Source organism: Canis lupus, chromosome 34 (assembly GCF_048164855.1).
Source record: "Canis lupus baileyi chromosome 34, mCanLup2.hap1, whole genome shotgun sequence".
Lineage (NCBI taxonomy): Eukaryota > Metazoa > Chordata > Mammalia > Carnivora > Canidae > Canis > Canis lupus.
In genome coordinates, this window is record NC_132871.1 from 25,358,670 (window position 1) to 25,383,801 (window position 25,132).

Consider the following 25,132-nt stretch of genomic DNA (forward strand, 5'->3'; position numbering starts at 1 on the left):
TTGATATACCTATTAGCCGTTAATGTCTTCTCTGGAAAAATGTCCATTTAGATCCTCTGCCCATTTTATAAAGATATATATTACTTTTTAAAGATTTACTTATTTATGGGGGAGAGGAGGAGGGGAAAAACTCTCCAGCAGCCTCCCTGCTAAGCTTAGAACCCAACATAATGGCTTGACCTCATGACCTTGAGATCATGACCAGAGAGGAAAATCAAGAGTCAGATGTTTAAGCCACCCAGGTACCACCTTCCTGCACATTAAAAAAAAAAAAAAAAAATTTGTTTTTGCTACATAGTTGTATGAATATTTATTTGAGATTAACCCTTATCAGGTATATGATTTGCACATACTTTCTCCTTTTTTTTCCCACATACTTTCTCCTATTTTGCAGGGTGCCTTATCATTTGTTTTGACAATTTCCTTTGCTATGCAGAAGCTTTTTAGTTTTGATGCAGTCCACTTGTTTACTATTGTTTTGACTGCCTTTGCTTTTGATGTGAAATCCAAAAAATTATTATGAAGACCCCTGTCAAGGATCTTACCATCTATATTTTCTTCTAGGAGTTTTACGGTTTTAAGTCTATATGTTAAAATCTTTAATCCTTTGAGTTGATTTTGTGTATTGTGTAAGACAGTGGCCCAGTTTCATTCTTTTACAAAATGGCTTTCCAGTTTTCCCAAGACGATTTACTGAAGAGTGACTCTCTGTTCCACACTGTACATTCTTGCCTCTACTGTGGTCAACTGACCACATATGTGTAGGTTATTTCTGGGCTCTTTTACTGTGCTCCACTGATCTGTGTATCTGCTTTTGTGCTAATATCATACTGTTTTGATAATATAGTTTGAAATCAGGGAGCATGATGCCTCCATCTTTGTTTTTCTTTCTCAAGATTGCTTTATCCATTGGGATCTTTTGAGATTCCAAATTTTAGGACTGTTTTGTTATATGTCTGTGAAAAATGCCATTGGAATATTGGTAGAAAATGCACCAAATCTGTAGAATATTTTGGGTAGAATGAACATTTTTTTTTTTTAATTTTTATTTATTTATGATAGTCACACAGAGAGAGAGAGAGAGGCAGAGACACAGGCAGAGGGAGAAGCAGGCTCCATGCACCGGGAGCCTGACGTGGGATTCGATCCCAGGTCTCCAGGATCGCGCCCTGGGCCAAAGGCAGGCGCTAAACCACTGCGCCACCCAGGGATCCCTAGAATGAACATTTTAACGACATTAATTCTTCCAAAGGCACAGAACAGCTTTCCATTTACCTGTGTCGTCAACTTTTTCCATTATCAAAGTCTCATATTTTTAAGTATACAACATTCACCTCCTTGGTTAATTAATATCCCATGAGTATTTTTTGGTGCAGTTGCAAATAGGATTGTTTTCTTAATTTCTAGTAATTACAGAAATGCAATTGATTTTTGTATATTGAATTTATATAGTACAGCTCTTCAGAATTTATTCAGTTCTAACAATTATCTGGTGGAATCTTTAGGGCTTTTATGAATATTATCATGTTATCTGGAAAAGAGAGGCGGTTTTTACATTTTCTCTTCTCATTTGAAAGCCTTTTCTTTTTCTTACCTAACTACACTGGCTAGAGCTAGCAATGCTATGCTGAATAAAAGTGGTTAAGAATAGGCATCCTTGACTTTTGTTTAGTTTGATCTTAGAGGAATAGCTTTCAGTTTTTCACCACTGAGTATGATGTTCACTAAAGGCTTGTCCTGTACTGTCTTTACTATGTTGAGGTATGTTCCCTCTATACTTTTGCTGAGTTTTTACCATAAATAGATGTTGAATTTTGTCAAATGCTTTTTCTCCGTCTGTTGAGATGATCATGATTTTTATCCTTCATTGCTGAACCATCCTTGTATTCACCATGGTATAGAATCCTATTATTGAAGTTGGTTTGCTAATATTTTGTTGAGGATTTTACATATTTGGGACTTGTACATATGTCATCAGGGAAACTGTCCTATAAATTTCTTTTCTTGTAGTGTCCACATCTGGTTTTGTTATCAGAGTAATGGTGGCCCCATAAAATGAATTGGGAGTGTTACCTCCTTTTGTTTTTTTTGAAAGTTTGAGAAGTTAGAATTTTTACAAGTGAAACGATCTGATCCTGGACTTTTGTTTGTTGGGAGATTTTGATTACTGATTCATTTAATCTTCTTACTCATTTCTGGCCTGCTCAGACTTTCTATTTCTTCATGATTCAGGCTTACTGGGTTGTGTGTTACCAGGAATTTACCTATTTCTATAAGTTGTCCAGTTTTAGGAGCATAATTGGTCATTGTAGTTCCTTATGTTCCTTCCTATTTTTTATGGTATCATTTATTTCACTTCTGATTTTGAATCCTCCTCTTCTCTTGGTGAACCCAGCTAAAGGTTAGTCTACTTTGTTTAGCTTTTGAAAAAACATCAGGTCTTAGTTTCACTTATCTTTTGTATTGTCTTTTTAGTCTCTACTTATATACTGATCTTTTTAATTTCCATACTTCCACTAACTTTGGGCTTACCTGATTCTTCTTTACTCCATTCCTAACACTGCACTGGAAGTCTAAGTAATGCAATAAGGCAAGAAAAGGAAATAAAATTTTCAGATTGGGCGTAAGACATAAAACTATATTTGCAGAGGACACCTTCTATGTGGAAAATCTCACAGGACCAACAAAACAGTCCCTCGTAGGGTTACAGTAAGGTTGCAGAACACAAGGTTAATATTAAAAAAGTCGGGGCAGTCCGGGTGGCTCAGTGGTTTAGTGCCGCCTTCAGTCCAGGGCCTGATCCTGGAGACCTGGGATCGAGTCCCACATCAGGCTCCTTATATGGAGCCTGCTTCTCCTTCTGCCTGTGTCTCTGCCTCTCTCTCTCTGTGTCTCTCATGAATAAATAATATTTTAAAAAAATATTTAAAAAGTCAAATGCTTTCCCATACACTAGTAACAAAATAGTGAAATTTAAAATGAATCGTTTGCAAGTCAGTGATAAAGCAACAAAGAGCCCAATTTAAAGATAAGCAAAAGATCTGAATAGACATTTCTTCATAATTAAAAAAGTAGCTGATTAGCACATGAAAAGATGTTCAACATCATGAGTCATCAAGGAAATCTAAATCAAAGCTGCAATGAGACATTTCACACCCATGATAGGATGGCTAGAATCAAAATGTATGAGACGTGTAGGCAAGGATGTGGCAAGATCAGAACACCTGTAATTGCTGGTAGGAATATGAACTGGTCCAGCTGGTTTGGAAAACAGTCTGGCAGCTCCTCAAAAAACTGAACACAGAGTTATACCAAATGACTGAAAAATCTTATGCTTAGGTATAAACCCAAGGAAACTGAAAACATAAGTTTGCATAAAAACTGCACGAGTATTTATAGCACCATTATTCATAAAAGCCAAAAGATAGAAACACAAATGTCTTATCAGCAGATGAATGGATAAACAAAAAGATATATCCACAGAACAGACTATTATTCAGGTATAAAAGGTATACCCAATTCAATGGAATATTGTTCATCTATAAAAAGGAATGAGGTACTGATATATGCTATTAACACAGATGAACCATGAAAGCATGCGAAGTGAAAAAAAGCTAATACAAAAGACCACAGTGTATGATTCTACTCACGTCAATGAAAAGTCCAACACAGAAAAACAAAGAGACAGAAAGTAGACTACTGGTTGCTTGGTGTTGAAATGGAGGCGCAGTACAGTGATAGCTTAAGAATCTGGGGATTTTTCTTGAGATGATAAAAAGGTTCTAAAATTCACTGCAGCAATGATTTGCGCAACTCTGTGAATATACTAAAAATAAACACCAAACGGTATGTTTTATTTTATTTTTTTAAAGAGTTTTTTTATTTGACAGAGAGTACATGCGTGTTGGCACACAGAAGTAGAGTAGCAGGGAGAGGGAGAAGCAGGATCCCCATTGAGCAGAGAGCCTAAAGTGGGGCTCAAACTCAAGACCTCAGGATCATGACCTGAGCCAAAGGCATGTTTAACCAACTGAGCCACCCAGGTGCCCAACTGTATACTTTAAATGGGTGAGTCATATGGTTATGTGACTGATATCTCAATAAAGCTATTCTTAAAGAACCTTAACAATGACTGCAAATACAACCAATACTATCTACTGGACAATGCTTAATCATTTGGAAATCCTTTAATACACAGTAATAGAAACAAGTCCAGAATGTAATATTCTTCTTTGGCTCATTCCATGGATCAATGCCATGACTATGAGGACTGCTAATTCCTGCCTCGAAAATTTTCCAGACCAAAATTATCTTAGCCATAAGCAACAACACGGAACTCTGACCTCTTCTAAATATTCGTGTGCTACAGCATCCACCACCACATTAATCTGAAGTCTTATTTTCTAGTTTCTACTAGGAATATACTAATAATAGGAATACTACACTGAAGACCATGTCCAGTAGATCATTCACTATCCCCTTTCAGACCCAAATGGCAAGCAATGCTTTCTTTGAGGAATTGATTTCTTTTCCTTATGAACAAAACACCTTACAGAGCTGATTCGATTTCCCTGTGACATTCCTGATGCCCAAAACAAGAGTCTATGTTTAGCTCTAAAACAATGCATGGGGGCAGCCCCGGTGGCGCAGCGGTTTGGTGCCGCCTGCAGCCTGGGGTGTGATCCTGGAGACCCGGGATCGAGCCCTGCATCAGGCTTCCTGCGTGGGGCCTGCTTCTCCCTCTGCCTGTGTCTCTGCCTCTCTCTCTCTCTCTCTCTGAATGAATAAATCTTCAAAAAAAATAAAATAAAATAAAATAAATAAAACAATGCATGGCTTATAAACGCCTATCAGTGTTACAACTTTGACCTACTCTCAATATTTTAACTTTATTTGTCCTGATTCCATTTTATTTATTTATTTTTCTGATTCCATTTAAAAACTATTCTCATTTTCTTGTCTACTTGTATTTATTTGTATGCATGCATGTTATTTAGTTCCTTGGCAGCTAACTTTGTATTATTAGACAAACATGTATTGAAGTTCATTGGTTCTGGGACGCCTGGGTGGCTCAGTGGTTGAGCACCTGATGCCTTTGCCTCAGGTTGTGGTCCTGGGGTTGAGTCCTTCAACAGTCTCCCCGCAGGGAGAGCCTGCTTCTCCCTCTGCCTAGGTCTCTGTCCCTGTCTCCGTCTCTCTCATGAATAAATCTTAAAAAAAAAAAAATGACCACTGGTTCTTTTAATTCTTGAGATAACATAGTATGCAAATGGTAACTTACATAAATAAATGAAACTTACATAAATACATATTTACAGAATGCTCTCAAATTTTCACTTGTAACAACATGAATTAAAGGAATTAAATTTTCTTTTAAAAATATTTAAAATTCTACTTACTGTTAACAAAGAGATAAGATGATCATGGTACATTTGAACCATTCAAATTGCAACAAAAACTTCAAGATGAAGCAACAGAAATATCAGCAAGGTTAATAATAGAGGCATCCCAGTTTACAAATGGCTGAGAACCAAAAGATCCTCAGAAAATCAATTGTTTGGAACTCAGAATCTATATTTTCCCAAAGAAGCAATGCTATCCCTAAGTCTTGGATTCTTAGACCTTAGACCTTAGGTACACTATATATTCATCATGTGACTAGGGGAAACTACTTCCAGATTTCAGATCCTTATCTATGACACAAGTATTACCTATTTAAAATTAAAAGCAAAAAATGTTCTATAAAATGTTAAGCACTATATAAATATAAGGTATTTCCCTATTATTTAATCCTTAACTTAACTGAAATTGATTTATCACAAGCCTAGTCTTGACCCTTCTTTCTCAAGCTTTAGCTTTACTAAGTGAGATAAGGGGAGTGTTATGTTGCAAACAATTGTGAGAAAACATCAGCAATGTTAAAAAAAGGATTCCCTTTGATATTTAAAGGTCTTATTCATTAAATATATATTTGGTGAGTAGTAGTAATATTATAGAGAAAGACAATTATCATATGGTTTCACACATATGTGGAATATAAGAAATAGTGAAAGGGACCATAAGGGAAGGGGGTGAACTGAGTGGGGAAAAATTAGAGAGGAAGACAAACCATGAGAGTCTCCTAACTCTGGGAAACCATGGGTTGGCTGCAGATGGGGATGTAGGTGGGGGGACAGGGTGACGAGCATTAAGGAGGACACTCGATGAGATTAACACTGGGTGCTATATGTTGGCAAATTGAGTTTGAATAAAATTTGAAAATATTATATAAAATACATAATATGTTATTTAAATATCCTGATGACATATACTATATCTTAAAGGACATAATCTACTTAAACCAATATAAAGCCAGGAAATAATGGTAACAATAGCAATTACAATCCTCATCATTATAAATGGAAACATTTGAACTCCAAGTCCCAGGCACAGTCATTTTAAGTGCTTTAGTGTGTTATTTGTTTCAATTAATTTTAATAATAACCACGTTGAGAAGTTACTATTACCACCACTTTACAGAAGAAACACAGATATAAAATAATTTGTGCAAGAACACAGAAGTTTCAGTTTCTAAACCAAAACTAAAGAGCAGGGTAGTAGTAGTTAAGATTGGAAATATTCCTATAATCCATTAAAAAAAATAAGATGCTATTTAAAGAAACTGAAAACATTAAGAAAAACTCCAACCCTGATTTATCTTAAGAATCAATAAAAGACACAAATCGTTTTTTATGCTTGCATTTGTTTAACTTCTACAATGAAAACAGACTTTCAGAGTAATCTATGACATTAATAAAATGATGGAATGAATATAGTCTTGAAAATACTTATATTTTCAAGTGAATGTCAGTAAATTTTTTATATATATAGCTAAGACTTTTAGGACCTAATATAATTAACTATAACAATGATAATAAAAACAAATGTAGCAGCTAACATGTATATAGTGTTTATCATGTTGCAGGCACTATTCTCATTCAGTGTAATAATTCATCTAACTTGACTGACTGATATGGAAAATAAGAAAGAAAAGTGTAAAGTAACACGCCCAGGTGCATACAGCTAGCAAGTAGTGGAAGAGGACTCCAATCTAGAAGTACAGTCTGGTTTCAGAGTCTGTTCCTCACTAGTAAGCTATACAAAAAAATTAGAAAAAGAACTGTAGACAAATTTTTTATGAATACAGAAAAAAAATCTGTGCTCTTAATAAGTCATACTCATTTAACTTAGAACTTCTCTACAGAATGCAAATATGTGATTCTGTACCTCAAGCAAGTGTTCTTTTTGTCTAGCAACAGAGTAAAAAAAATACATAATCAATATTTAAAATGAGATTCAGTAAGTAGTTCATAGAAAGTGAGGAAATATGCAATATATGCATTTTAGAGAATATTTTTAGTTTAGTCTTCCTCTGAATATTTTATAAAACGATTATGGTGTAGAAATAGTTTAAAATGAGATTCTGTCATATATCACATGATATATAAATTTATAAATACTTAAATGGAAATTTTCACTAAAGGATTCTCTTTGATTCAAGTTACTTGAACATCAGACTTTTGCACACCACATATGATTTCATTAGCTGTTCATATTATATATATATATTCATATTATTCATACAATAAACTGAAATTTGAAAGATTAGCAATATGAATTGCATTAAACCTAGAAATCATGCCTTCTGAGATTTATAATATTTTATACTACAATCATATTTAAAACACTAAGAAGCCATTTCAAAACAAGTGCTGTCAATCCAAAGGAAAATTAACTACATAAGAGTAGCTTATGTAGATTATGAATCTGCAAACTCATTAACCATGAGTAAAGCCCCAAAATTCATCTAAAACATTCTTAGTAATATATCTTCACAAAAGACAGTTTGTCAATTTTATAATCACCCACCAGTAAAAGCAAAATATTTAGAAGCCACACTAAAGAAAAACACTTAACAATCATTATTCCGCCGCTGCTTTGTGTACATGCAGAGAAGTCAGATGAATACATATAATGTTCAAGAAAGGGTACAGTTTTTGATCCTCTGACCAAGTCATCCACATTGAGTCAAATTTATACTTAAACTAATACTTATATGTTTTTAAAATAAGTTTCCAGGTCTTTGAAGTACAGTATATAATGATTTTTCTTGTTTTTTTTTTTTTTTTTTGCAGTATATAATGATTTTATATCAGACCACAATGCTGCCTTCATAATTTTGAAGTCCACAAAGACAGAAAATACTGAATTTTTGTTTCTTGGTGTGAAGAGTCATTTTCCTGCAGATATACTCATGTGTTTTATTAAAGGAAGCCTCAGATCCAGCTGAGGGTCTTATTAACTACAGTTACTACTTTCCTAAAATCTAAAAATCAAGTGGCCCCAGGGATTTTCAAAAAGACTGTGTACATATATTCCAAATTAAGATGTTACCTGATATTCAGAATCCAGTCTAAATGAAGAATCTCTTGAGTGATAGGTATCATTTAAACTATTTCCTCTGCTTCCAGACATCATTCTAGCACTTACAGAGCTAGAAGGTTGAACAGAAATTCTTCTTGGAATCCTTGAAGGTTTAGACTCCATTCTTGAGATTTCCTGTGAAATGCAAATTTTGATTAATTGCCTTTGGGAAAACACACAAACCTTCCATTCTTAAGAATCCTCCTTAATCATTAGTTCAAATCAAGAATTAACCATGCAAATTAACTATATCAGGCATGGTGAATTATGAGACTATCAACAGCCCTCTAAGTTTAAAGGCCATCAAAGGCTTCCCACTGCCCATAAAATGAAGCAAACTCGTAAAAGTGGGATGATGAACTGAAGTTGTTTCCAAAGCCTGGGCTCTTTTCCTCCATGAATTTTGTCTCTCTATGGAATCCAACACTAATCTGTTTTTGTCTGCTATTCTTAGTTATTAAATACTCATTATCATGAACATTAACTATACTATACTATTTGCACACCCTCCCATCACAATATGTTTTCACGGGCCTTTTGTATGTACCTAGAAACTCCGTTTGTTCCCCCTTCAATTACTAGTAATGGTAGGGAACTAACCATTTTTCTTTGTGTGTTTCTGCTCTGTACAAACTTTTAAGACACGCTATCTTATGCTATAATTTGTTTTCCTATCTCCCTTTCTCCAAAGCGAGAATAATTTTTCATTACTAAACATTCTTCAACCTACACCAAGAGTCACAATAGTTTTATGTATTATGTAATCTTTTAAGTATACAGGTATCTCCCGCTTTTCAAGAGTCCAGAAAAGACCTACATTAGTACCTGCTTTCACCAACAAAAAGAAATCCAAAGAGAACTTTTGCTTTTATAAAAAGGTGGTGAAAAGTGAAAAAACAGAATTCAGCATTTGTTTCATAGCAAGCCATCATACCAGGCAATATGTACCCTGAGTAGCAAGTGACAACACCAATCTCCTTCCCCAGGACTACATTCATCATCTCAGCATCAAGCTGCCCAAACTCTAAACTGTGTCTATGAGTTTCTGTACTTTATCTCGATGTATATTGTGCATCCCTTAGCAGGATGTGGCATACAGTATCATAAAACTCTGAGAGAGGTTATTTTTTGGGTCTGGGAATGCTCCGAAGTTTTCCCATACAAACTAATGGTAATTGCTTCTTCACTAATTTCAGCTTACAAAGTTTCACAGAAGTGCTCTACTTTTGGACAGAGGTGGACATCCCTGTGTATATGAATGGAATCATACAACATATTCTCTTTTATGTCTAGTTTTATTTGCTCAATATTGTATTTGTGAGATTCATTTGTATTGTAGCATGTTGCTGTAGTAAGTTCACTCTAATTGGTTAAATGGAATTTCATTGTATCAATACGTGTAATTTATTTGCCCATTTTACTGTGGATGGATGTTGAACTGTTTCCAATTTTTTTTTTTTAAAGATTTTATTTATTTATTCATTCACGAGACACACAGAGAGAGAGAGAGAGAGAGAGGAGGCACGGACACAGGCAGAGGGAGAAGCAGGCTCCATTTCATGCAGGGAGCCTGACGTGGGACTCGATCCCAGGTCTCCAGGACCACACCCTGGGCTGAAGGCAGCACTAAACAGCTGAGCCACCTGGGCTGCCCGAACTGTTTCCAATTTTAGGCTATTACAAATAATGCTGCTATAAAGACATTACTTTTATGTATCAAAAAACTTAAATCACAATAATCTCTTCAACTTCTCCCTACCTACTTTAAAGGTCAAAAGTTCCCTTCTTGTTCTGGTAGTGGACTGGCATTAAAGCAACTACAAACAGATGGACTTCACTTATTTGATATTCCAGTTGGGTAAGGTACACTTGCTTTGTTAAAACGTTCAAATTTAGGGGCACTTGGGTGGCTCTGTTAGACATCCAACTCTTGATTTCTGGTCAGGTCATGATCTCAGGATTGTGAGATGGTGCCCTGCCTTAGGCTCTGGGTTGGTCAAGGAATCCCCCTCTCTGTCTCTACCACCCCCCACATTCCACCCTTGTCCTTAAATGGGGGGGGGGGGGGGGATAAAAAATTCAAATGTTAACATTTAAGGTAAAAATACCTAATCTATTTTTGGCGCATAACCTTATTAACTTGCCAACTTGGATAAATCACAACTTTCTACCTTAAAAGTTACTACAAAAGAAATTTCTTTTGTTCATAATATTTACTTTAAATACATGGTATCAGGCAATAACAGTTAAGAGAATGAAGATAGGAAAAAACACCAACACATATGGTCTACATTGCAAGACTTACATAATAAACGTGAAAAAGATGTAACAGATGCATTATCAATTAAAATTCTTCCATTAAAAATATCCAACTTATGACAAACTAAAGTAAGTTATACTGAGATATGATTAAATCAAAGAAAGTTGATCAAAAGGTCAATTTTGAACTTCCAGTTAAAACATGACAGATGAGGCACCTGGGTGGCTCAGTGGTTGAGCACCTGCCTTTGGCTCAGGTCTTGATCAGGCTCCCCATAGGAAGCCTGCTTCTCCCTCTGCCTAGGTCTCTGCCTCTATCTCTCATGAATAAATAATAAAATTTTTAAAAAACTGACAGATTATCCTTAAAGCATCTATTTTGCCCCTCTTGCCAAAACCCTGATAATAAGACAGCAGTAAATGAATCTAAAGGGGGCCAAAGGAGGCAAGAGATTTCAATGTATATTTGGAAAATCCAAAGGAGGAGGAAAGGCACAATAATTAAGCAAAGAAAATAAAACCACACCCTAGGCCCTTAGGAAGAGGTCGAAACTAGAAGCAAAGCATTTGGCCTTAGGACACTAAAAAGAACCAAGACCTGAAGATAGAGGATACCTTAAAAAGAAAAGATGCATAGGGTTAAAAATGAGCAGTAAAAGGCCAAATTCTTCCCCTAGCTTCATTCTCCCAAAAGGAAGGTATTTATAGGATTTCATAGGTAAACCATACCACTCAAGTATACAATCATCTCTGCAGGGGTTAAGTGTAAAAAATAAAACAATATCTATAGGCTCACTGTTGAGACCTGAGATCTATTTCCTAGTCCTATTTCTACAATGTTGCCTTAAAATTAAGGGATTTTATTCTTGGATCACCAAATAAAACACCAGAAGATTTCTGGACATTTGGACTGCTCCCTATTACCAAGCTAGTTTGCCACATGAATATCCCACCCCACAGCAAAGTCTACTAGTCACCAAGACTTTCTAATCAGTTTTAGTGCTTCTTTCAGATAAACGTTAAGGATCATGGACTGTCCTCCAATATGAAAAGATCAGAAAAAAAACAACAAAAAAAGAACTTAAAGAACATTTGGGGAAAAGAACTAACTACTACCCTCAAAGAGATCAAAAGACATCCATTCATGAAATAGGATGCTTAAGAAAGAAACTGGAGTAGGGGACGCCTGGGTGGCTCAGTGGTTGAGCGTCTGCCTTTGGCTCAGGGCATGATCCCAGAGTCCCAGGATTGAGTCTCACATCGGGCTCCCTGCATGGAGCCTGCTTCCCTCTCTGCCTGTGTCTCTGGCTCTTTCTGTCTGTCTCTCATGAATAAATAAAATCTTAAAACAAAAAAAAGAAAAAGAAACGAGTATAATAGAGAGCTTATGGACATTCAAAATGGGATACATTTTTAAGAAACTGTGATACAATGAAATAAATTCAACCTAAGCATAAGTAATAAATTGAGGAAACCTCCCAGGAGTAGAAAATACAGCTTTAAAGTAGGAGAATTAACCAGGGGAATTATCTGACTCCAGCCATGATTGATAAAGAAAGAAGAAAATTACCAAAGAAAAGAACTGAATGATACAAATCTCCACATTGAAAGGGATCCAGAATACCCAGCAGGATCAAAGAAAGAAAAAAAAAAAAAAAAGACCAACACTAAGCACAATTTCTCATCTTGAAATTTTATAACAAAAATGAAGAGAAGATCCTGTATTGGCTTCTTAATTACAACTTTAAGAACTCTCAAGACAATGAAGCAATGCCTGTAGTACTGAGAAAAATGTTTAGCCTTGAATTCCAATCTAGCAACTTAATGTGAGGTGAACAGGACACATTTTCAGACATTCAAGATCTTTTATTTATTTATTTTTTCATTCAAGATCTTTTAAAAAGATCATAAATCAAGACAAAAATCATAGGAAGATAAATGAAGACAATGTCCTAGAAAAACAGGAGTGTAAAGAAAGAAACAGACATGGAACCCAGGAAACAGTTAAAAAAGGAAAAGTCTAGACATAGAACCCAGGAAATAGTTCCAAAAGTATGTAGAAAGCCTAGGGAACAACTACTAATCCAGATTGGACCAGGATTGCAGATAATGAAAGCAAAATTCTAAGGGGGAAGTCACATGAAAACTATTATGGCAAATGGCAGAGACCATAACACAACTGGGGAAAAAACTGCTAAGTACAAAGAACGAATGGCAATTACGTTTTCTTCATTAGGAAAAGTTATTGTACAAGAAATGGGGTGTTTGGGGTGAAACTTGGGTAAATATTTAGTTATAAGGGAAACATAAGGTATTGAATCAGTACTTTTGCTACAGGGACACCTGGGTGGCTCAGTGGCTGAGCATCTGCCTTTGACTCTGGGTGTGATCTCAGGGTGGTGGTGGTGGAAGGGACTGAATCTCACATCGGGCTTCCTGCGGGGAGCCTGCTTCCCCCTCTGCCTGTGTCTCTGCCTCCCTCTGTCTCTGTGTCTCTCATGAATAAATGGATAAAATCTCTAAAAAACATTTTTTTTTTTTTTTTGCTACAAACATGCTGTGGGATGGAAGTGACTGGGGCAATGAAGACAAGGGTGAATAACGAAAATGGATATGATACTTAAAAATCATTGAAGTAGTATAAATATGTTCTTTAGAAATGTGAAGGTGAATCCCAGAACAGCTAAAAAGTTGAGGGTCAATGCCTTTGCAAAGGGATTGGGAATGAAGGGTGGGGCAAAGGATTACTCTTTTCCTTCTTAAATTAATATGATCATATCTCCTGGTTGCCCAGTATCTCCAGAAAAGTCCTAATTCGTGCTCATTACCCCAGGACAATTATTAATAGCCTTGGCTTGTTTCTTAAAAGTGGCCTAGTTTGGATAGTAAAGCATACAGTTGCCTAACATAAATCTTTTCCATCTTCTAGCCTTCTTTTTTTTTAAAAGATTTATTTATTTTAGAGAAAGAGAGAAGTGGGTGGGGTCAGGGGCAGAAAGAAAGAGAACCCCAAAGCAGACTCCCTGCTGAGTGGAGAGCTGGACACAGGGCTCAATCCCATGACCTGACCCAAAGTCAAGAGTCAGCCACAAAACCAATGAGCCATCCAGATGCCCCTACCTTCAGCTTTTTATAAAACATTTAAACTATATTCATATAAAATATTCAATTAAAAAGAAATGATTATGAATAGGACATTTATGGAAAGCATACACAATTAGTGAGAAGAGCAATGGTTACTGATATGTAAAAACTCAAATGATTTAAGAAGTTGCAGATTTATCATTTTATTAAGACAACTATAAAAATTATAAACAAGGGGGAGTCTGGATGGTTTAGTTGGTTAAGTGTCTGCCTTTGGCTCAGGTCATGATCCTGGGTCCTTGGATCCAGCCCCAGGTCAGGATCCCTGCTCAGCAGGGCGTCTGCTTCTTCTCCCTGTTTGTTCTAATAATAATAATAATAATAATAATAATAATAAATATATATATAAAACTAAACAAGAGACTGTATTTGTGATGAGGATATTAAGAGACAAAATTTTTTTTGAGATATAGGCCTATAGATGGTTCTACAATGATTATGTTTTTTTTTTTTTAATTTTATTTATTTATTCACGATAGACAGAGAGAGAGGCAGAGACACAGAGGGAGAAGCAGGCTCCATGCCGGGAGCCCGACATGGGACTCGATCCCGGGACTCCAGGATTGCGCCCTGGGCCAAAGGCAGGCGCCAAACTGCTGAGCCACCCAGGGATCCCCTGATTATGCTTCTTCATCATACCTTATAGTTTACTTTGTATTTATACTCAACTTTTATTTGCACTTAATTGCAGAATGAAACTAACCTAGTAGGAAATCTGCTCAAAACAAACCTCTTGGGAGAAGGCAAAGAGGCACAGTCCTCTGAGATACAGAATTTATACTCTATGAAACTATTTTTGGCAACTCCTCTATATAAATTGATTGAATTCTGACAATGTAGGTGTTAGCAGAAAACTTACATAATTTGGTTGCATAAGTTGTAGGTCAAAAGTACAAAAAACTGTAGAAAAAAATAAAATGTGCAGTCCTTGAAAAACTGCTTCCAGACCACTTGCATCGTACTATGGAGACATCAAGCTTATTAGATGCTTAGTGTGTGCAAGGTACATTAACTAATACTAAACAAGTGGATGAGGTGAGAGGACAACATGGAATGCAAACACTGAGATAGTGACTATGAAGACGTTGTGGTCCGGTAGAGTAAAAAAAAAAAAAAAAAAAAAAAAAAAAAAAACCCACACAAATGACCATTAACTTAAATTGTTGTATGTGTTGTAAAAGAAAGGTATAAGCAAGAACTATCAGAAAAATGTATTTGAAGCTTAGTATTTTTAACCAAGACTTCATGAATACAGCACAAAAAGTTCATTAAGTGCAATCTTACCTCAATAGTCAGTAAAATAATCGTTTTTCTAACACTGTATGTCTTTAAATCTGTATTTCTTTAGGTTTGATTCCTGAGTTAGACAGCTGTTTGGTAATTAGATAAACATTACCTCCAGGGCTGGCTTCATAGGCATGTGACATATACAGGACCCTGCACTTGACTGAAAGCTGTACTACTGACATCTTGAAATTCTTGATAATTCCATCCCGAACTTGTGTTTTTATTTTATTGGGGGGGGGGGGAGGGAAGAATCTTAAGCAGCCTCCATGCCCAGCATGTGGGCCTGATGTAGGGCTGAATCTCATGACCTAAGACCAAGACCTGAGCCAAAATCAAGAGTTTGATGCTTAACCAACTGAGCAACCCAGAGGCCCCTGAACTTAGGTTTTATAATACTTGAAGTCACAGAGGACTGTGGAGCATGAGCTTGAACAGAAGGGATACATGACTATCTGCTAGTTGTACATAGTATGCATGATTGCTATGAAATTTTCACAGCACGCTTAATTCATACTCTCTTTAAGCCTCATGCAAGTCCTAGGCATCAGGAGTCCACCTGAATAGTGTGCTCATATTCCTTATCAACATATCTGAATAAGCTGAGGCACTGACAGCTGCAAAGGGCTGATTCTCCATTCTCCAGATTTGGCCTGAATGCAGAAAGAAGAAAATGAGCGATAAAAATCGTTTGATCCATACTTGAGGTTTTTACTTTATTGAACTTTTCAACTTTGGAAATGAGGGTTGCTTGGGTGAAGATTCTCTGGATCAGATAATTAACTGCTAGTTTACCTAATTAGTTGTGACTTTACTCTGGTTAAGTGTACCCTCCCTCACTTTAAAGCATTTTAATAATGACTGGCATAAAGCAACAGGAATGGAAAATAGATATTCCTACCAACATCACAATTTATGGGGTCTGTTACTCTCATAAACCTGTGACTTGTTAGTTACTAGGAAAATTAACATTTTAAAGATAATTTCATTCTGCTGGGCTTCCTCAGAAACTCTGAAGAGCTCTTTAAAACAAGTTCATGTTTTCCAGTGATCTGCTGAACATTATAAAGAATCTTTAGGGGAAAAAAGGTGTTTTCTACCTATAAACAACACAATTCAAATTTCTTCTGTGGAAATAATCTTGTCTTAAACCTTCTCTCAGTTCAGATAAAAAGCCCAAAGGAATTCATCACTGACTTGTAAAAATCTCTAATTTTGTGCCCAATGTTGCCTGCAAATTATCAAGATCTCATCATGACATCATCATGACATGTTAAATAAAACTGAAAAAACTATCTCACAACTTATACTAGAATATAAACACATTAAAATTGAATTTTACAATGTTTTCAGCAAGACTACTTGGATACCAGGGCTACTCTGGGTAAACCAACAAAATTAAGTTTCTATAATACCATGCTAGGCTGTCTAAAGTGAAATCATTAATGGACATATTTTTGTCTTTTGTATTTCATTCTACTTGTAATGGTTCCATTTCCAAACTTTTTTTTATAGGACCTTGCTAGAAAAGAAGTCTAAAATTCTTTGCCCCAGCACCCAGAATTCTAACCTGTTTCCACCTAATTTCCAATTGCCACCTTAAAAAAAACAAAACAAAACAACCTGGTTGCAGTTCAACTTTTAAAAGTTACTGAGTACTTTCAGTATACCAGGTAGGGTGTTAAATTTTAGAAATATTAATAATAAAATCTATTTCCTAAACTCGTATTTCAGAAGAGGGAGTGGAATAAAAATAAGTACATACACAACTTATGAAGGGAAATTAGGAATCCAAGAGATATGAAAATACAAAAGACCCTCCTGCCCTGGGAACATTTGTAATTTCCAGAAAATTTAAATTTTCACTTTACGAGTCCAGCAGAAGAAATCACAGCGCAGGACATGCATGGGGCATGGTTATGTGGATACTGATTTTACTAGTCTCCCAACTTTTCCCTGCTTCAATATTTTTAAGCAAAATAAGACAAATTGAACAAAATTGGGCTTCAATGTTCCCTCTCTGCTGAATGCATAGATAGAAAACAAGAGAACACCACTCCAACTAACATAGTAACAGCAAGCCAGGTAATCTATTAAATCACTTTTCTTGAGTACACCAGAGCTGAGACTACAAGGCAAACAGATGAAATGAACAACAGAATGATAAGCCCCTCAAAAGAAAAAATAAAAACAAAGGTGGCCACCAAAAAGGCTGGTAAGAAACAGCCAAAATTTATTAAATTTTTAAATATCTAAAGGTAAATATTTGCTAGTGTAATAAGACAGATTAGAAATTCTGGGGGCGCCTCAACACAAGGTGAGTCTTTTCCATAGGCCTCATACGAAAGACTGAGGACAGATAAGAGAGATGAAGTCTCATTCTCTGTAGTATGACCATGCAGGGCCTGTCTATGCTTAAGAAAAGAACTTGAAGGAGCTCATCCAGGCCCCAGATCCTGCAGGAGTACAAGGTGGGATTGGCTGTGACTAAGAAAGGAGGTATGAAACCCATTTCCAGCACAGACTCTATACAAGGCAAAGGTCTGTGGCCATTGCAGAAGGGCTATAAAACCTGCTGCCCAAGATCCTCCATCAATACAAGGCAAAAATCAGTTTTTTGTTTTGTTTTGTTTTTGCAGGGGGAGGGGGGGAGATGGCAAGGGTCTGCATGCACTCTGGACTCTAGGAGGCCGGGATAAGAACAGAACTTTTGGGACCACCCCACCTCTGAGGACTTAGTTTTAGACAGCCTGCCTAAGACTAGAGAAAGATATACAGAACTAAGAACACTCCCTTTTACCATAAGCTTTGCTTTAAATAAGAAAAAAAGGCAGCCTACTGCTGAGAGAGCTACAACAGCCTGAGAGAAAGAGAGAGAGAGAGAGAGAGATAGATAGATCTCTTTATGGTACAGATGTACAAGGCCTGTGGGAAGTTAAAGCTAGTAGAATACTACTAAAAGAAATCCTCCAGTACCCCAGGCTTCACATTACATAGTAGCAGTCTACCACTGAGGAACTCTGAAGTTAAAGTGATAATAAAGATCAAGCCTGGCTTGGTCGGTCCAGATGGCTCAGTGGTTTAGTGCCGCCTTCAGCCCAGGGCCTGATTCCGGAGACCCAGGATGGAGTCCCACGTTGGGCTCCCTCCAGAGCCTACTTCTCCGTCTGCCTCTCTCTCTTCCTCTGTGTCTCTCATTAATTAAAAATAAAAATAAAAATAAAAATAAAATGCCTGGCTCAACTACAGACTAAACCAATTCCACTATCACACTAACAGTCTGACTGAAGTAGAGTACGTCTAGATCCAAGCTTAAATATTATTTCAGTCACTACTTTTTTTTTTTCTTACAATTTTGGCCATTTAACCAAAAATTACAAGACCTCTAAAAAACACAAGGAAAGGGCAGCCCTGGTGGCTCTGCGGTTTAGCGCTGTCTTTGGCCCAGGCTGTGATCCTGGAGACCCCGGATTGAGTCCTACGTCAGGCTCCCTGCATGGAGCCTGCTTCTCCCTCTGCCTGTGTCTCTGCCTCTATCTCTCTGTGTCTCTCGTGAATGAATAAAATCTTTAAAAAAAAAAAAAAAATTAACCCATTGCTATGAGAGTCAGGAAACCAAATGAGCATGGCCCCAATGTGAACAAAGTGGAAAACTGAGGCATTTAACAGTAAAGCAAGCAAAACTGAAGAACTAGGGAAAATAGGCTAAAAGAAAATTGTCCAAAATGAAGCATGGAAAAACAGTTGACAGTAAGTATAGAATGGAGGGTTTAAGAGACACTGATAGAGAAGTAAAGAAGTCTCAAATGACCAGGGCAGAGAAAAAAATTGAGGAGATACTGGCTGAAATTCTTTCAACACTGACAAAGGATCAGAGTCAGGAAGCCCGACTGGAATAATTACCAGAGATTAACAATTAGGCCAACTTCTAGATTAAATACTCTCACCACTCCAAGAATTGCATTTAAAAACAATAAAGATCTGAAAATGCCATGAGAGCACTGACTGGGGAATAGCCAAAAGTTCCAAATAAGATTTCAAAGGAGGTAACATCTTAGTTGACCTTTGAAAAATAAAAAGAGACAAGAAGCCATAAAAATGCTAAAGCATGTTGAAGAACTACAAAATAGAAAATAATTTGAGTGTCAGAGTGAAGTTGAAGATCTGGAAGGGGAGAGAGGAACAAAGATCTCTGAAGGGAATAAATATATAAAAATAGATTAGCCCTATATGACAAAGGCAATCTTGTGTCCACTGCTCAGGAGTTTGTCCTTTAACCATAGTCAATGGTTTTGAAGCTTTTCACCACCAGTAATTTGTATATTCTCCTACCTTAGGACCCCAGAAATTATGTTCCTGACAGAGCTTTCAAAGATAAAACAATTAGTAGTTCAACAAAACTTTATCCAGTTTTGCCTAATAATAATAGATGCACATACATCTTCCTGCATTTCTCTTAATGCTGAAAGTTAGTAATTAATTTTACTACCTTTGTGGAATAATAGGCAACAATCTAATGCTACAGGTTCAGAAACTACTAAAGATCTTGAAATACCATCAGCTAAAAACAAAACTCTCCCAAGTTTGTCCTCAACTAAGGACAAGTTAAGGAAAAAACAAACCAGCTCCAAGGCAAATTAATGAGGGCCTAAAGAAATGGATAGAGAAGGCAGATTAAATACATCAAGTAGAAAAGAATTCTTTGGAGGGTGGGGGGAAATAATTCAGAATACCTATTAAAAACCTTTTTTTTTTTTTCTTGCAGGGAATTTAGAATAGAAGACAAAAAAGCCCAAGATGAGTTTTAAAGAAATTAGTCTGAAGTACACAGAAGAGGCTTAGAAGCATGGTGGAAATAGTTTTGAAAACACAGGAGAGCAGCCTAGGTGATAACAGATTTTCAACCACTTACACTGATCTATATACTTTTCCCCATACATGTATGTTACTTCCTGGCCTTCTGATTTCACTATACTTTCTATATGGTCAGCCTAAGTGCTGCTCCTCCACTGGTTATGCCTGATGAGTAGAATTTAGGGGCGCTATGGAAAAGAAAACTGTAAAGCTTCAGGCCATATAGGAAAACACTTAAGAAAAAAGGAATTCTACCCATTTCTCTAGCTAACAGTAAAACTTTCTTTGAGCATTACCATAAATTGTTTACCAAGTATGACTTGGATTTTTAGTTATCAAACTTGGAAAGCTCATTAGTTCCTAAGGTCAGAGAAATGATAGCGTGTTAAAGTTTTCACTGATTCTGCTTATAAAGAGTTCAAATAACATGTATCCTTTCCCATCACTCTCTAGACCACTCTGTTCATTTAAAAAAATTTAAGGGAGAGAGAGTGAGAGAGCACGCACAATAGCAAGAGAGAGCTCAAGCAGGGAGGAGAGGGAGAAGCAGGCTCCCCATTGAGCAGGGAGCTCAATCCCAGGACCCTGGGATCATGACCCCAGCAGAAGGCAGACGCTTAACTGACTGCCCCTAGACTCTCACTCTGTTCCATTACTGTAACGGTCTTGTTCACAATCTGTCATGAATCTCCTAACAGTCATAAACCAAGTAACAAGACTAACAAGACCGCAGGCCCATCTATATTAACAAATAGTATGGCTCACCCCTAAGACTTTCCCTTTTATTAATTAAGTCAATAAAGATGAAAATAAATATGAAACTGAGGCCAGGCAAGATAAATTAAGCATTGCTCATTTTTTAGCACATGAGCCAATTTCTATTTACAGAAATGATAGTTAAGAACGCAAACTATGAAGTCCGTCCTTTACTTGGGGTGATGCTAGACTTAGTTTCTCTAGTATTTAATTTCTTTGCCTACAAAATGGGGATAATATCAACTTCAAAGGTATACTGTGAACTTTGCTAGCATGTAGTATGTATTCAGCAAATACTTGCTCTTATTAAGCAATGCTATCACCATTAAAAGATTTCATGGTGATTTCTGAAGCTGATTTCAATGTCAGCTTAGCAGACATTCTCTTGGTTTTTTCATTACTTGAAATTTGTCTTGGGGTGCCTGGATGCCTCGGTTGGTTGAGCACTGATTTCAGCTGGGGTCATGATCTCGGGGTTGTGAGACTGAGCCTCATACTGGGCTCTGCATTTAGCATTAAGTCTGCTTGTCCCTCTCCCTCTGCTCCTCCCCCACTCTCTCCCTAAAATACATAAAATCTTTTTTAAAATTGCTTTTAACACATAGTAAAAAGAATTTTTAAAGTCATACAGATTTATTACAGGAGGATAATTACCATCTAAAAAGACATACCTTGCTTGTAGAAGTATATGTATAAATATTGGGGAAAAATAAACATTATTAACATTTTATTGTTTATGGTTGGGTTTTTTTCTGCCTTATATTCAGTTTTCCAAAAGTTCCTTAATGTACTTGCTCCTTTTATAATTAAGAGAAACATAATTTGCAAATGAAGAGACTTGTTTTTTTTTTTTTTTTTAAATACCTTAAATTCTATAAAGAACTCCTAGGAGTAATTCCCTAAATTGCAGTACTACTGGTCTACCCTCTTTAGTATCTACGTAACACAAAAGAAAGTAATAAATATTAAACAATAAAGTACAATTCTAGTAAATATTATGTAGAATATAAGGTTAAAATCACTCACAAAATGTTTAGACTACCAGAATATGCCTTAAAAAATTTACTATAAAAATTTCCAAACACGCAATAGAGACAGTAAACCTCCATGTACAGGTCAACAGTCTCCAACAATTATCAACATCTAACCTATCAGTCTATTCTAGCATCCTCTATTTTAAAACAAATCCCAATTATGACATTTTTAAGAATGTCTGTACTTAAACCCCTCCCAACCAAGTATGCGTATTTCTTTACATTGTGATGTTGCTAGAAGTAGAATCTTACTTTCCCCATTCTTTGGATATGGGCCAGTCTTGTGACACTGACTTTGACTATGAGAATGCAGGGTTAAGTGACATTATACGATCTACAAGGCTGTAAGAAGTCTTACAACTTCCACTTTCACTCTCTTGGAATGCTGTCTTGAGAACCCCATGCCATTAGGCCATATAAAGCAAAGCCTAAATGTTAACCAAACCAACTATCAGACCTGTGAATGACACCATCTTGGATCTTCCAGTCTGAGAAATCCTACAGCTAAATGCTAGTACATGAGTGAACCCTGGCAAAACCAGCAGAACGACCCAACAGGTGCACAGAACTGTACTAGTAAACAATAATCTTAATCCACTAGGTTTTGAAGTGGTTTGCTATGCAGCAAGAGTGATGCTTCATAACTCATCCTATTTTAATTTTGCTACAATTATTATGTACCCAGTTTCTATGAAAAATCGATTCTGTTTTAGGGTCTAATTTAGAATTTGTCTTAAGTATCTAGGGGAGTTGAAGTTAGTGAATTACCAATAAATTCAGAGCATGAAGGCCAGAGTTATCACACAAAATACCTATGTATTTCAGTAGCCACTAGTCTTCCAGAATTGCAAACATACTTATAATTCCATCATTATATATAATATTCCATTCCATACCAAGTATTTAGCCTTTTCTATAAAAATCTGCTTCCGGGAGAAAAAAAAAAATATTTTTTTTAAACGGGAAATGCTGCGATGCCTGGGTGGCTTAGCGGTTGAGCGTCTGCCTTTGGCTCCAGGCGTGATCCTGAAGTCCTGGGATCGAGTCCCACATCGGGCTTCCTGCATGGAGCCTGCTTCTCCCTTTGTCTATGTCTCCGCCTCTCTCTGTGTCTCTTATGAATAAATAAAATCTAAAAAAAGAATAATAAATGGGAAATGCTAGTATTTTATTAATCCTAGTGAAATAAGATCAATAGTGAGATGTGGAACCTATATGTGGTCACAAGAGAAAACACAAAACTCTTTAAGTTTTCTAAAAACTGCCTCTGAGTTTCAGCTGACAGATATTTAAGACACAAAGATCTACCCGTGCTTTAAAAAATAATTAGAAAAAGGCTCAACATCTTCACGAGAAAATATGCCTATTATGTTAAATTTACACTACTTTATAAATAATCTCTTCTCCTTTGAAGTAGTTTTGATCTGTAAATGTGAAGTTTCAATCTTCGTTTAGAGTGGACACCATTTTAGAGAAAGTGAGAAACACAATACACTGCAGTGCAATGATCCTAATAAAAGGTGAGAACCTAGCTTTTAAGGTCCAAAATCTGGCCTCTTCTAAAGCTTTGACAAAACTGGGTGTAGAGCAGTAGGTGATTTCAAAACCAGGTGTTCAACTTACGTAGTCTAACTGGTAGAGCCACAGAGAAACATATTTGAGAGCAAGAAAAACCAGCTTTGATCACATGAGTTCAGACCAGAATAGAAAAGTTAAGATCAATGAAAATGAAACCTGAGCCAACTTTCAAATTAGAATTTTATACCCACCTTGGGTTCATCTTACTATAAGCAACTGTATTAAAGGTAGAGTTTCTATAAAATGATTTGTGAGAAGATAAATTATTTGACTATAACAGAATTTTGCTTTAGTGAATTCAAACAGATCTTACAAGTAATTCAGAATCTTACTCTTTTGACATTATAATCCTAATGTGATCAGGTGTTAATTCTGCTATTTAAGAGTTAAAACGTTCACTAGTTAAGTTTAATTTGTTGGTTAAAAATAGTTTGATGCAAGCATTTCCCTCTGCATTCCACTTATGCATTTCCCATTGTTCTTTATTATTGGCACTTAATTATCAGCAGTAACAGAAGGATGCCGTCAGTAAAGATAACCTAAAAATCTTTTTTTATTGGGCTTAGGGATACAATAGCTCTCCATTCCCAACAGCATAGAGCACTTTCTAAAACAGTAGAGGTCTTTCATGTCACCTTCCATTCAATTTGTTGCAGCTATGGGAACAAATTGTCCATTCCTGAAACAAAATACGATACCATGACTTTGCAGTTTCTTTATCAAACTCCTAGTCATCTTCACATCTCTGTTCAAGCAATAGTTCCTGTAAAAAAAAACTTCCCCAAAGATTAAACACCCCTCTCCTTTGTGCTCCCACAGTAGTACTATGTTCTTAGACTGAGATAATAGCAGCAGTTGTTTATACATTAGTCTCATGACTAAACTGTGAGTTGTGGAGGGCGGGTGCTTGTCAAGCTCATTCTTGTAATATGAAGAAGCCCTAGTCTAGTAGCCAGAATACAACAAATTACAAATTATCAAAAAATGTTTTACATAAGTTGGTAATTTTACACTATTTTTCTAAAATATTAATAATGGGCAACTCTTGAACATACACCAGATGAAGAGTTGTATGAAATGGATATGGAGCTCGATAAAAATTGGCTGCACTGAGAGCCATGGATGATGTTCTCAGGTGATTATCTGACATCTTCATGTAGAACACATGCACATCTATATAAGGAAATCTTTGTGCTTTACTTTGGAAAATAAGCTCTCTTGCCAGTGTGGCAGAGAATAATCACCTGTATTTAAGTAGGCATTTTTAATCATTCTTATTCAAGACATCTGACCCTGCATGCAACTTTGGAAAAAAGCCAAGATTACACATACCCCACATGCCTACATCTGTGGCATAATACAGAGCAAGGGAAAAATTGTAAAAAGTTGTTACCTAAAAACATTTGCATATAAATGTTTATATACAAAACATACAAATAGAACTTATATAACAATTATTGGGGAGGAGGGGCTATTAAAGGCTGAGTACAATTTTCAGGTTATTCTGACCAGAATATAAACAATTGGACTTTAGGTATCAATTCCAATTGTATATATCCATTAAAAATTCAATCCAAGAGCATTATTGTCCCCTAGGTATTGACTACTACAGGTTCCCTCATCCAATTTAATCCTCACCTCAACTCTAGGAAAACTGCTATGATTCTAAGGAAATCTGAAGGGGTTAAAAATTATGCCAAAATTAAGAATCAAGCCCAGATCTTCTGAGTTTAAATGCCTCATACACCACAACACTGCTT

General features: G+C 36.3%; 1 protein-coding gene across 12 annotated transcripts in view; it reads right to left on the bottom strand.

Moving 5' to 3' along the window:
* MARCHF7 (membrane associated ring-CH-type finger 7) overlaps window positions 1-25,132 on the bottom strand; it is a 51,540-nt gene that overhangs the window by 25,261 nt on the left and 1,147 nt on the right. For 10 of the 12 annotated variants that reach the window (XR_012023864.1, XR_012023863.1, XM_072811237.1 and 7 more), the window contains one exon: window positions 8,434-8,598. Coding sequence is in view for 8 of the 12 variants with exons in the window: in XM_072811237.1 (XP_072667338.1) it covers window positions 8,434-8,586 (153 nt within the window). In the remaining 4 variants the exon portion in view is untranslated. Of the gene's footprint in view, window positions 1-5,399; window positions 5,545-8,433; window positions 8,599-21,786; window positions 21,806-25,132 lie in introns of those variants that run through there. The other 2 variants (XM_072811233.1, XM_072811236.1) reach the window with 2 other exon arrangements.